The sequence below is a fragment of the Brachyistius frenatus genome, unplaced genomic scaffold, assembly GCF_029030835.1.
Source record: "Brachyistius frenatus isolate BFR_SWC_R1_liver_20210118 unplaced genomic scaffold, ASM2903083v1 Contig_204, whole genome shotgun sequence".
Lineage (NCBI taxonomy): Eukaryota > Metazoa > Chordata > Actinopteri > Embiotocidae > Brachyistius > Brachyistius frenatus.
The window spans coordinates 648,287-662,265 of record NW_027210803.1 but is presented as its reverse complement, the minus strand read 5'-3'; the positions used below and the strand labels follow the sequence as shown (position 1 = coordinate 662,265).

At 45.0% G+C, this 13,979-nt stretch overlaps 1 protein-coding gene across 2 annotated transcripts; it reads right to left on the bottom strand.

Moving 5' to 3' along the window:
• Positions 1 to 37: 37 nt before the first annotated feature.
• tonsl (tonsoku-like, DNA repair protein) lies at positions 38 to 12,067 on the bottom strand. 2 transcript variants are annotated; one of them, XM_069719050.1, is made up of 28 exons: positions 11,832 to 12,067; positions 11,623 to 11,718; positions 10,971 to 11,113; positions 10,659 to 10,842; positions 10,431 to 10,560; positions 10,141 to 10,312; positions 9,942 to 10,056; positions 9,645 to 9,796; positions 9,378 to 9,530; positions 8,762 to 8,887; positions 8,376 to 8,574; positions 8,223 to 8,278; positions 8,015 to 8,104; positions 7,715 to 7,787; positions 7,451 to 7,614; positions 7,062 to 7,185; positions 6,720 to 6,961; positions 6,149 to 6,632; positions 5,880 to 6,067; positions 5,562 to 5,650; positions 4,833 to 4,989; positions 4,612 to 4,690; positions 4,214 to 4,521; positions 2,835 to 3,006; positions 2,504 to 2,679; positions 2,310 to 2,383; positions 1,871 to 2,004; positions 38 to 418 (listed from the first exon to the last, which is right to left on the bottom strand). In XM_069719050.1, exons 1-28 carry the CDS (start codon positions 11,860 to 11,862, stop codon positions 219 to 221), a joined length of 4,311 nt encoding a protein of 1,436 aa, XP_069575151.1. In that variant the 5' UTR covers positions 11,863 to 12,067; the 3' UTR covers positions 38 to 218. The 2 variants fall into 2 exon arrangements, with proteins under 2 accessions (XP_069575151.1, XP_069575150.1); XM_069719049.1 differs by having other exon boundaries at positions 5,880 to 6,632.
• Between the last annotated feature and the right edge of the window lie 1,912 nt (positions 12,068 to 13,979).

The window sequence follows — 13,979 nt, the reverse complement described above, 5'->3', positions numbered from 1 at the left end:
TCATAAATAAGACATTCAAATACATGAAACACATTATAAGTTATTTACAGAGGATGCCATGTCACTGGTTGTTGTTTTAGTGCACGTAGCGTCAAGCTTTTACTAAACAAAACTATAATTGCACTTTTATTATAAATGTTAGCTCAAGAATTCAGTGTCGGTGTTAAATAGAAGATGTCAGAAACAAAGACCTGCCGTCCTCAGTGAAGAGCAGCTCTTCAGGAAGAGGCTGCGGCGGAGAGTAGGCACTTAGTGTTTCTGTCGAGGAAGTGTCCATGTGACCGACTCTTGTCCCAGCTCTGCTTTAAGGCCTGTCGGTCCAGTTTGTTTAATCCCTGAGAGCAAAGACGGAGATCCTGGATCAGCTCCGACAAACCGTTCAGACCTTCGCTGTCCCAGGGGCCCGACACCTGACAACCTGCGAGGGAAGTTAAGAAGAATTCAGAGTTGTTGTGTTCAGACACAACAACAGACCAAAACGTCTGATATGTATACCCAAAAGCAGGAGATGTCCAACAGTGGAAATTAAATAAACTTCCCACAGAACTTCACAAATATGAATAAATGTAAAAATGTTAACAAACAGTAAAAAAATCTGTTTGTATTATTCATGTCAGCTAAAACTGTTTCTTTTTCCTGTTGTTCGAAGCTTAAGAACAGTGTATTCAGAAAAATGTCATTGAAAAGCTCCATCCTCAGTTCTAATTCATTTTACACCTGGAACATAAACATTACGCATTATTACTATTAATTAACCTTTGACACAAATCATGAAGAGCGTGCAAATGGGAAACTTACCTGACAAAAACAGCACACCGATTGTCACAATAAGCTTCGACTTGACTTGTCAACGGTAAAACAAGATTCAGGATTGTCAAACGGCGGTAAACAGTCCCACAACTTTCGGAGTGTCGCACAGCCAACGCACAAATTACATCATTCAAGGAAACACAGATGTGAAGTCAACAAAATTTGGAAGATCCGTCTCGATGCAAAAAGGTAGAAATGAAGGTTTCCCCTGCACAGACCGTTTTCTTCCTCCTGGAGATGCTTCTCAGAGCTATGCACATGAGCCACAGTGACGCGTCACAGCGTCCCATCTCCAAGACAACTGACAGATATTGGCATGACATTTTGGCGACTGGGGACGTCATGAATCCAAGTTATTTTGTTATTTTTAATAGTCACTGCATTTTGATGAATTAACATCATACAACAGTGTGGTGAAAAAGGAGAGTGAAGAACGGGGGACCGGGAGAATGAATTACAGCTAGTTAGCCGCTAGTTAACGCAAAGTGGATGTAAACGGTCAGCCATATGGGTCAAACAAAAAACGAATAGCTTGTTCTTCACGTCGTGTGTTTGCACTTTCAGATGAGTTTTAAAAGACGAGCTGATCAAGAGAACAAATATAGGTGGCTCCAGTGGTGATGAAGAGGAGGAGGAATTTAAAGCGCATAGGAGGAGGGATGAAAGAAATTTTGGTTTGTTTGGAGGCACCGACCGTTTGGGATTGTTGTATTTGTGATTTTACAGTTTATGGATGGTTGTTGACGGGGTTTTTTTGCTCAATGAATGTCAATAATTGTTGTCAAGATCATATTTTTATCATGTTAAATAAAAGTGTGTTTTCTCATACGTAAAGCCGGACAGACAGTTCCCCTGATCAATACTGCGCACACATGTACCACATGTACCCAGGCCTCAAGAATCCTTCTCAGGAGGCAAACATGGAGGTAAACCATGTCGGTTTGAAATTCTTCCTGCAAGTGTTCACAAGAAACACGGGATGTGTTTCGGTGAAAAACAGTGAATGTGAAACGAACGTTTCACGTTAAAAAGGTACCTGTAACTTCAGAACGTTGCATACCTTGGAGGTTTAGAAGTATCAGCGGTCGACGGGCCTCTCTGACGGACGACACGATGCTGTGAAGTCCTGCTGAGGTGACAGACGGGTTTCCTGACAGGTTCAGACTCACCAGGGTCGGACATGACGGCAGGCACCTGCAAGAAAACAGAAAGGGAGTCAGCTGCAGACACAAGTCGAGGATGACGGATCGAGCCAAGGCCTCAAATTAAATCACAAAGAAAACAGGTATCGATTCTGTTGTTTTGTTGCAATACATCAATACAATTACCCCAAAATAATTTCACATCATAACAAGACCTTTGACACCAGGTGTAGGAGAGATTATTAGAATTAAATTACAGACAGACAGACAGACACACACACACACACACACACACACACACACACACACACACACACACACACACACACACACACACACACACACACACACACACACCTGGCCAAGCTGGCTACACTGCTGTCGGTCAACCCGTTTGCTGCCAGACTCAGGTGGGTCAGAGAGGACTCGTCCTACAAGAAGACAAAAAAGCATTAATGCATTTGAACTGTTTTGAACTGGACACAGAAGCACAATAACCTCCCAGTCACTCTGCACATTATTGACGCAGCGTGATTCGGATGTGTGTGCACCTGGGACAGCACGTTGGTGAGGTATTCCAGCGGCGGGTAATCAGCGGGACCCCTGCGGACGGCAGACAGGTCCAGATGTGTGAGGCAGTGGAGGGGCAGAGTCTTCAACACCAGCTCAAAGCCGGTGGAGCCCAATGCATTGTGGGATAGGCACACTGATTTCAGGTGGCCTGTGCCTAAAAAAAAAATGAAAAGACATGTATATATGAATTTACGCCTTTCAGACCACACAGGAGCAGATGATGCTGCCGTTTTATTGATTCTGCGTATCCCAATTTTAGACAGTCACATTCCACTCTACGCTGAATGCAACGTTACCCGTGAGTGTTACCTGACAGAGCGCTGGCCAGCAGCAGTCGATGCTGCTGAAGGAAACGTGCGGTGAGGCCACAGGCCCGCAGGGACAGCTTGGCTAGCAGAGGGCACCAGGACAGCAGACAGGACAGAGATTCGGACACACCGTCGCCCAGCGGGTTCATGCTGAGATCAAGCTCCTCCAGGCACTACGAGCAGAAACAAGTAGAAACAGCAACACTGATGAGAGAGTCTACTCATGACTCTAACTAACAATAAACAGCATTTTCTTTCGCAACTGGTATTCAAAGCCAACATTAACTGCGTGAATCGCAGATAAGGATCAAACTCAGACATGAAATAGTGCCTGACTTTTGCAATACTGCCAGGAACCTCAGTTCACCCAGATAGCAACAGCTAAAAAAAAAAAAACATTCATATCCAGGTTTATGGCTTCAGTTTTATCTTTTAAGGTGTTTTTTTAAATCTTTTTCTGAGAATCTTACACTTCAAATACATTTAAAAAAAACTCAACACCAGCATGTCTGTCGAGAAACAGTGTCTCGATTAATTCAGCCTTTTTTTAGACTTATTCTAATTAATTTCATTTTTTATACAATCATTTATCTGCATGACTAAGTGAGTCAGGTTTTACTCGGGGTGCTTCCAGATTACGGTGCCCGAGTACGATCGCCCCACTGCCAACCTCTCCGCTGGCCAGTGTTACATCGCATTATTGTTCCGTACCCGAGTACGCTTACCTCATCGTCCACATGACACTTATATACACAGTAAAATAAAATGTATGGCAAGTCCAATTGTTAAGAGTTCTTAAAGCTAACTTTACAATGGAGTAGTACTTTGTGTCGCTGCAGCTCTTATTTTAAGTGCACAGATAAGCAGGACACTCGACACACTCGTGCAAGATATGATATCAGTGTCGACATCTACATGCATTCAGCAGACCGTTGATGTTTGGAAACTGCAGACACGTGATTTTGATAGAGGTGGCTTTCCAAACTGCGGTGTACAGCACCCAAGTACGTGTGAACGATTGCATATCGTACCTGGACACAAGGCTGCCTCTATAAAACAGACCCGTGCACGGATCGTCATATTGTGCCGAGGTACAGTACGCAAACATTCACACTTACAACGTACAAATGTATTCAAGTGTGAAAAGCTTCATACAGAGTGAATGAAGTGGGTTCCATTCAGATCTGGGTTGAATTCACCCTTGATGTAACTCTCATATAAATGTTTATCATTTAAACAAAAATGTACACTTTCAACATAATCTGGATCCAAATAGTGCCAAACATGGAACCAAACAATTGCCCAAAGTTGGCATGAAATCACCGAAGGCAACAGGTCAAATAAAAACCGACTCGACCAGCTGAGGCTTTTTTTTTTTACCGGAAACGCCGGATGGCTCCGTCCCTTTAAGGCATGAACAGCCTTCTCCAGTCCTTCCCCCGTAATGCGATTGGCAGAAATGTCCAGCAGCCGAAGCCGAGGCATGGTGATCGTCGTGGCAACCAGTTCGGGGAGAAGGCTGTCGGGGAGACGGTTGCCAGAAATGTGCAGCTCGGTGAGGCTGGCCTGAAGTTTGAGGGCACGAAGGAGCGGGTTGAGGGAAGAGGGGGCCAAACTGAGGCCACACAGGGACACGGAGGAGCTCCCATCCTGAACCTCACACAGCCGGGTGACGCGCTTGTTCTCATCTGCGGCGGGACAACGAAGCATCACATGATGAGAGAAGATAAAATACATACATGTACATGCGTTGGTGTGTATTTGCGTGTGGCGCTCACCCACTGCCAGGCTTTGACAGGCCTTCTTGTAGCGCTCGGGGAGAGGAGGGAGATCCCAGGAGCACACTTCAGCCAGAACCTGCAACACAACACACCATCAGCATTCTGCACGGATGCCTTGTTTAAAACAAAAGTCTGCATGTTGTAGAGAAGAAGAAAAAAAAGAAAAAAAAGTAGAACACATCTTAGTGCAGCCTTTATAACTTAATGCCTGTCCTCACCTCTTCGTTGGTGTGCAGGACAGCCAGCAGCGGGTCCTGTGGGGACAGCAGAGCACCTTCCTTCTGCAGCGAGAGACGGGGCAGGAGGCCACATTTCTGGTAGAAACGTTGAGCTGCCTGATCGCAAAGCCACGCCACGGTGCAGGAGTCGGCCTCGCTGGAACACACGGAGCAGCGGGGTGTGACTAACGGACTCGAACATGAGGGACGGTTCTTTCAGTGAAAACTCTAGTCTAGTCAAAACATTAAGGTGAAGCATCGATGTTGCTGTTTCGAACATTGAAGGCAGTCCCAGTTTTTGTGATTGTTGCGATCAGAAAAGCAGCAACTTCTGAAACTGCGATGCAATTTGCAGAGTTTTAACAGATTTTCAAAAATTGAAAGTGATGAAAAAACAATTGGGATTATCTTTTTAACTACTACCTCATAAACAAAGCATCATATGTTATCAGCTGTGATTATGAGCACATTACTCGGATAGCTTGAAATAGTTCTGCCCTTATCTCTCTTTTATTTTCTGAAGTTAACTGAACTTAAATAAATCCTAAATCCTATGAGTGACGTAGCTTCATAAAACACACAAGCTGTCTTTTGTAAAACAAAGTGCCTAAAATGTTTTTTTAAATAATATTAAATCATCACATACTGGATGAACTTGAGCATCTTAAAAGTGACAGCTGTCTAAAATAAACATGAATTGTTGATGAAAATAAAAAAGCATATACCAACCTTTGTGGAACTGGGATGAGGAACACATCCTCCTGAACTCTGACCCTCATTCTGATTGGTGGAGGCAGTGATGTGACCATATGTGGAGGCTGAAATATACAATCATAAACAAACAAAACAATATGAAACCCAATGTTAAATTAAGAGACCACAATCGTGAATTAAATATCTCAGTAAAAAGAGAAACTACAACGTCTGAAGGGATCATAAAGGTGAATCAATCCCGCTGAGCTTCCCTGAAGAAGTCATGTCTGAATTTGGACTTTGACAAACATAATCAAACATGTGTTTCAAGTTTGACAGCGACCGTCTTCTGACCTGACTGTGCATCTGCGGGGGAGGTGGAGGTGTTTCAGGTCTCATGTCGTCGTCATCGGTGACGGTGGGGCTGTGCGGCCTGCTGACTCCCAGCCTGACCATCCCCGGCATCTGAGTCATCTTGACCTGGTGGGGCTTCAGCGAGCTGTTCTTTTTCAGAGGGAGACTCCTGCTGGACGTGGACGGAACTGCAGAAAGAAGAAGATGAGGAGCATAATGAAGGTGAAATAAGAAAAGAAATGTAATGCAACAGAAAACAAACAATTTACCTCTGCAGGCTGTGTCTGAACTGAACTGCTTTGTTTGACTTCTAGCTGCCGAAGACGAAGCAGTTTCCTCCCATCTCGTTCCGTTCGGTTCCATTCGAAGCCTCCTCTTTTTCTTTGGCATTTCTCCCAAATCATCTTCCAGCCAGTCATCAGCCAGATACTCGTCCTCAGGAACCAGAGCGGATTGGTTGCTGGATGAAACCGCTGGTGTGCTGGAGAACTGGGGCTGTGAGGGGCCCTGGAGGATAGTCTTGGAGCTGCCTAAGCCTCGGATGGCACTGTGGTACTCGTCACGGGCAAAGACAGACAGCGCCGGGCCCTCCCTGACGCTCTCTCGACTTGAGCTGGGGGCTGAGGAGGGCTCCTGGTTGGGAGGGGTGTCCTTTTGACTCGGAGCAGCTGGGAAAGTGCGTCTGGGGCGGACGGGACGGAGAGGACTGACCGGACATTCAGAGTCGCTGTCATCTGAGCAGCTGCTGTCAATCTGGAGAATAAGAATAAATACACATGTCATGTACTGCGCCTGTAGAGCTGAAGATTTCTGTTCGTGCGTTCTAAATCAACCCATTACCCCGTACAGAACGGCAGCCTCTGTCCCTCTGGCTCTGTGCCGTTGTGTCGAGCCATTGCTCGGCCGCCATTTGGGGCTCGTGGCTCCTGCTTCCACCTCCGAGCTCCGGTTGTCTCGGGGCCGGTCTTGGCCGGAGGAAGAGCCCTCCGCGGTGGACGACAGCGGCTCAGAGTTCTCTGCATCAAACAGCTGGCTGTCCTGCAGGGCATCGAAAGGCTTGGCCGGGGCCGGAGCAGCAGGCACTGTGGTTTGGCAGAGATAAGGGAGAAAATCAAGTGTTTGAAGGGGTATATAAAAAGGGCAAGCTGCAGCAAACACGGCGTGATGGTTGAAAAGCTTCACCTCCCCCTGCTAAGGCCTTCCTCAGCAGCCTCTCTGTGGCGACGCACTCCTGCCTGGCGTCCTTGTCCAGCTCTCTGCTGTACGTCCTTTGCCACTGCCGCAGGGTGTCCATGGCAGTATCACCCTGGCAGAGGAGGTCAAAGATTGGTCTACAAATAAGTCCAACTGGGAAGGAGTGGGATGACTTTAATTTTATCAGCACTGGTCATGGAGTTCAGTCCTATCCAGAAAGCAAACAGAGCTCTGTGTCCATCAGCTCTGCACAAAGTGGAACTACTGAAACAGTGACAACAGCTTATTATGAAGCATTTGACTTTTATTAGGAAGTGAGATATTTTACTCCCTACTTCTACCTCTAATGTTGTTTCTGTACACACACACACACACACCTTGGAGTTGCGTTGTGTGACAGCAGCCCCTCGCTCCACCAGGAGTCTGGCAACTCTGAAGTTGCCACAAGCGAGTGAATCATGGAGAGGTGTCACTCCCTCACATAAGGGGCCTCCGGGATCGTTGATGTTGGCGCCGCGCTCCAGCAGCACAGCTACGACATCTGCACCAGAGACGGGCGATGGATTGAGCACGTTACATCTCGAGTCTCACAAAAACAACCCTGGAGCAAAGTTTGATGCAGATTGTCTGAAATTGGTTACCGTGGTGACCGTGGTTGGAGGCCTCATGAAGGGGAGTCCAGCCACAATAGTCCCTGGGGTTCACCGGGTGACCCTGACATATAGACACAAATGATCAGCATACGATACAGCAGTGTCTGATGTTACAGTTTCTGTCCGAACAGTCTGTAATCTGCATTAATATATCTCCTTATTAATGATTCAAAACTGAGCAGAGGACTTTACTCTCATCTGTCACACTTTCTTCATGTTTTGCCCTCCATTTGTCTTGATTTTGTTTGCTTTTGCCACAAACAACATGATCTATGTTGTTTTCCTCACCTGTTCGACCAGATACTGGACCTGCTTCAGGTTGCCATCAATACAAGCTCTGTGGAGAGACGTCTCGCCCTTCTCATTCCTCTTGTTCCACTAAAGTAGGAACCAAAAAAAGGAAGACGGCAAAAAATACATAACATTTTTTTTTTTTTAAAAGATCTAAAATATGGAAGATAAAACTGCTGCTTGCGCAAACTGAGGCATGACTCACCCTTCCTGCCTTCCTCCTTCCTGACACCATCTTGTTGTAACCCTCCAAATCATCATCTAGAAACCATAGAAGACAAACTTGAAGTAACTTAAGAATCCATTTGTCAAGAGATGTCAGGGATTCCTGTCGGAAAGTTGAGAGCGCAGATTCTACCTGAGTCAGAGAGAACGACGTCACTGTCATCCAGAGGTTCACTGTTCTCCATGTCCTCCTCTTCATCCTCCTCACCATCACTGCCATCTGGACTCCAGCCCTCTGAAGCGCACAGCTCCTGCAACCTCGCCTCGGTGTCATCAGCATTCGATGAGCCACTCCGTGTCTGGGACGCCAGCCAGAGTCTCAGCACACGTTTCTGTGGGAGTGAAAGAGAGCTTTCATGCATGGTGTTCACTTTCAGACCTCTTCCTGACATCTTAAATCTGTGCCTGAGCAGCATAAAAAGGCTAATTATGAAGAAAAATGGATTTTCTAAGTAAAAAAAAATCGAATTCTAAATGCAGCTTTTCTTGTTGAAATCAGTATCACAGCTTTTGGCTTGCCTGCAGTCGGGCCTGCCCAGATGTCTGAGCGCATCTCAAGGCCGCTCCGTAGCTGCTGTCTACGTCCTCGGAGGTACAGCCGCTCTCCTCCTGAGCTGCTGCGATGTTCAGCCATGTGCTGCACTCCTGACAGAGACACGCACAGGGGATAAGTTACACGCAAGTTTGAAATGGAGATGTACATCATCAAGTCTAAAATTAACTGCCAGAAATAGGAAATAAAAAGTCCGATTTTTCTCATCCTTATACTGTTTACAAAAAGCTCAAATGAGAGACTAAATTCGTAGCAGCCGCCTACTGCAGCTCATGGGAAAAGTCTGTCCATTAAAATAAAAACACAGCAGCAGAAATTATGTTAAGTTTAAAAAAATAATTTTGATTTTTTTTTTTTTTTCTTCAACTTAAAATCTTAAAATGGCTCCACGACCCACTTTGGGGTCACAAACCACCAGTTGAGAGCCACTGATCTGTATCATATACATGGTAGAGCAATAGAATATGTTTTTTTGGGGCCTTTTGGAATGAAAATAAAGCACTTATAATATCTCTCTTGACCACGGAGTGCATTTTAAGCGAGGGTATTGCTGGATGAAGAGGCAGGTTTGTGAGTGATTACCTCCGTAGAGCTGCCGTGCCGTAAAGCCAGCTCCTTTCTGTAGTGCTCCACTGCCTTGCTGTGTTGTCTCAGGTCTGTGTAGGTCGCAGCCAGGGACACGTGGATGACAGCCAGCTCCCTGGCAGGCTTTCCCAGTGCCTCAGCCCCCTGCAGCTACACCACGGCGCCAAGACACTTTACATAACTCAATGCTCTCGCAAACGACCGGCTAAAGGAGAAGTTAAAACAGCTGGCATGTGAGCATGTGAATCTTTTAATGTTTCTCACCTGGGCTCGGTAGGCATCCAGAGCTTTGCTGTAGCAGCCCACTTTACAATAGAGGTCCCCCAGCTGCTCTGCCAACCCCACAGCCTGATGGGAGCCGAGTCTGTTGCCCAGATCTTCCCCCAACTCCTCCTCTAATTTACAGCCCTGGTCAGCTGGGAAAGTGGAAGAACAAATCATGCTGTCAGTGCAGCTATCTTATATATATATATATATATATATATATATATATATATATATATATATATATAAGAAAATGCAAAACAACAAGACTGATTGGATTAAAACTTGTTCTTTCACCATATTTGAAATTTTTCTTGACTGCCTGTCTGTCCGGTGGCTGCTGGGAGCCCAGCAACACAGCTTTCTTCAGAGATCGTCTCGCTGCTACAAAATCCCCCAGAGACAGCTGGACCTGTTGACAAACGCCACGACAACACGCATCACAACGCGTAGAACCACAAAGATAGAAAACAGAAAGAGTCGGTGGAGTTTGCACCTTGCCGATGCAGTGAAAGCACTCGCTCTCGCTGAACTTGTCTTTGATCTTCCTGGCACACTCTTTGGCCTGCTCTAAGCAGCGGACAGCGTTGGAGGGTTGGCCGTTACGGAAGCAGATGTTGCCCAGGTTGAAGTTTGCACGGTAAAGATCCTCCGGCAGCTGACGCTTCCTGTACGGGGAAAGAATGGAGACAAATCATTGGACAACGGGGCAATATAAAAAGGAAATATTCCTGACAACTTTTCTACCTGAGGATTTAAGATGGAGTGTAATTAGGAGGTCCTTACTCAGAAATAAAGACACTTCGTCGGATGAACTCGCTGCAGCGTTTGGGCTCCCCCAGGTGATCACAGACCAGACCAAGATTGAGGAAGAGACGGGCCTTCATCTCGCTAATCTCTCGTTCTGGCACGGTCCCTGCATGGAAGAAAAATGTTAGAACAAGGAGAAGAAAAAAAAAGCACCAGATAACTAAACACACACTCCTGACAAACACAGAGACGAACAGTGCACACCCTCCAGACGGTCGTCCACAATGGCCAGGCTCTTCCTGAAGGCATCCTCTGCTTGCTCTAAACTGTGCCTTGATTGGTCCGATTCATAACGGAAGAGGTAGGTTCGACCGATAGTGGCCAGCGCCCTTTGCTCTTCGGCATGATCTGTGACAGAGCGAGCCAGGTCCAGGTGGCAACGCTGGTGCTGGAGAACACACATAAACACAACCGCTAATGTAGGTCTTTAAACACCGCTGTGAAGACATCACTGAAGTCAAATCAATAATGGTTGTTCAAAGCTCACAAAAGCATCTCCGGGCACATCAATCTCACTTTCAAAGCAGCCTCAATGTTTCCCATCTCGGCGTAGCACTCTCCAATCTTGCGATTGGCTACAGCTCGTCCAATCACGTCTCTGAGCCCCTCAGAGAGAGACAGTTCCTGCTGGTGCTCCCTGACTGCAGCCTCATAATTGCCTGAGATACACAGGGATCACATCAGGACAAACTTGACTATACGAGCAACCAAAAGATAATAGAAAATAGATAATGCACTTTCAATGTGCAAGAAATAAAGCAGAAAGTGATGATGGAAAAAGAAGGAATTTTAAATGTATTCAACGACAACAGGACACAGCAACATAAAAACCACACTTTGCATTTAAGGTACAATATTTAAAACTTCTAGTTTAAAAGGTTTAACAAGAATTATCAACAGAATGTGAAAAATATCCGTTTTGACTTTCATCCAATCTGACAAAAATCTGGTCTGTATCCTTGTACGTGTCCTTTTTTTTTTTTTTTTTTTTCTGAATTTCAATACATAACATAAAGGATATTTCCGTGCACATGTCTCCTTCGTCAGTACATCCAATAAACAGCTTACAACATGTTGTGCAGTGACGTGCTCGTATTCATAACAACATGATAAATAAATAGTATAATAATAATAATAATAATAATAATAATAATAATAAACCCCTCACCACTCCTGGAGAGCAGCTCTCCTAGCTGGTTGCAGATGTTGGCTTCCTCCTTTAAATTGTTGTTGTTCTGGGCTTTGATCTTTGCTTTTTGCAGCTCTGCAGTACAACGCAAACAACGTGGAGGAGGGGGGGGGGGTATGAGAGAGGATTGAGAGATTAGAAACGCTTTTTTCAGATGGCAGAAAACTTTCAGGTAAAGCAATACTTACGTTTGATTTCCCGTAAGGCGCTCATCTCCATTCAGCCACCTCCCAGCTGGAGGGAGGAGAGAGGGGGGGGGGGGGAAACGACAACGCAGCGCGCTTCTCTTTCGCTTTGGCTTCAGCGGTGGCGAAACGAGATTCAACTCTCACGCAAACGAGTCCGACGTCCGTCCGTCGATGTTTACGGTGTCGTTTGTTAATCCGATCGTGCTCGACGTCACAAAACACACGCTACGTGTGAATTGAATTGTGTCAGTGAACGTCTCTCTCCGCCGCACACGAGTTTAAGGCGCACCGTAAACTTCGCAATACCCCGCCAGGACTGCCTCAGCCAATCACGTTACGCTTCCTAAAACATGTGACGTAATTCTACCCTGATTCTAGCCTGTCAGGCGCAACTCCCTTCCATCGCTGAGATGAAAAGGTCCCGCGCCCAATCTTGAAAATCTGCTATAGGCTAAAACGTTGACATTTGCTTCCTTTACATTCCTGTGGCTGACGTACATCGCGAGAACAGCTTGCGCTTGTTAAGCCTGACAGACTAAATCCAGGGTAAAAAAAATAAAAAAATAAAAAAAAAGAGGACAGTCTAATACCGGCCGTTCATTGGCCGGAGCGTGACGCAGCTGCAGCTCAGAAAAAAATTAAAAAAATAAATAAATAAAAATAAAATAAAGTCCCTCTAGCGGTTGTTAAGGGAAGTCAAATCCAATTCAGAGTGCTGGAGGTGCTGCAGCACACGCCCTTTGGTGACAGGAACAAATATACAGAAGTAAAACCCTGAGCATCTCCTGAAGCCCTGTCAGTCTGGTAAAGAAGGTAAAAGAGGTAGGCTACCCGTTAGCTCCTCGACCAATTACTTTGTAGGAACAAAATGATCACATCTAAACACTTGTAGTTTGGCACATTATTTGTAGAAGTTAGGAAAATTGTACTTTTGCTGTAGCAAACGAAATCATGATTCCTATTTGCTCACAAAGTTATTTAGTTCATTAAACAATGTAATCATAGTAATGAGGGAGGAGGAAGCCAACATTGTATTGGAAGCTGGTCGACGGTCATCGCCGATATAATTAGTTTATTGTTGATATGGAAGAAAGAATAAATTGTGGTACAGATTATGCCAATTATACAGAAACATTATGTTCCAACCAGAAACAGTGTTGCCCAGTTTGCCCTCCAGAGTGACTTGAGTTTATTTTTGAAAACGTACCTTGGCCAAAAAAATTGTTTTGTAATAATCTGAAAGATTATGGCAAGGATATTTGACTACTTTTTGTGCTGCCACGCAATAGGTTTTACATGTATTCTAATATGAACAGGAGCCGTGTTGGTCCCGACCATTGACTGTATATAAAAGTTAGGGGACCAGTTAAGGGACACTGGTACACTGCCTCTTGGGGAAATACTCTGCAGATCCAAAGGAAAGGAGAGATGAAGTGATTCATAATGTGATGCATTTTAGGCTCATTATTCATTTCTAAAAAGGCCAATCTCTGATGGTGGAGGTGGAGAGCACAGCTGCAGCTGCTCCACCTTGCTGTGATGGGTGAAGCTGGATATTGTTCGGACTTTGCCTGCTGCACGGACATGTCCAGCTGTTACTGGTATTTTTTTTTTTTTTTTTTTTTTTTAATTTAAACCTGTGGTCTGCTGCTAGGACAGATGAGTTACCAACACACCACAGGAGCATAGTGGCTTCAACTCAACACCCAGCTGGCAGAGCCAACTAACTGCTGCCTCTCTAAATTAATAGGCCACCACATTTGTAGAAAAATGATGTTGTTGCAGTATGTTAGAGGGGGATAGCGTCGTCTGATTCTGTCACTTTGAAACTTCCTATAAACAGCTGAATTTCATTATATTTATGTATCCATATTATTATTTTAAAAAAAATTGACAGTTTATTTATGCTTGATGGCTCTAATATTGCTCTAACATGTTACATTATTTTTTTAATGTCACTTCACACTACATTAGGCTCACAATTCAGCACAACAACAAAAACAAATTAGCATTTAAATAATCGATGGTATAATAAGGAAGAGGACGTTCACCATATTGTTGTTTGCGTTAGTTGGTGCGGCTGTTTTTTCGCTCGGTCAGCAGTACTGCTGCAAAGAAGGATCCACAAATCTGAAACGCAAACAATGC

Excerpts from the sequence above, each read along its gene's own strand:
- tonsl (XM_069719049.1), bottom strand. The coding sequence starts at position 11,862 with ATGGAGATGAGCGCCTTACGGGAAATCAAAC. Across the intron at positions 8,575-8,761 it reads CTGGGCAGGCCCGACTGCAG|AAACGTGTGCTGAGACTCTG; the intron begins GCAAGCCAAAAG and ends TCACTCCCACAG. Across the intron at positions 6,633-6,719 it reads AGGCTGCCGTTCTGTACGGG|ATTGACAGCAGCTGCTCAGA; the intron begins GTAATGGGTTGA and ends CTTATTCTCCAG.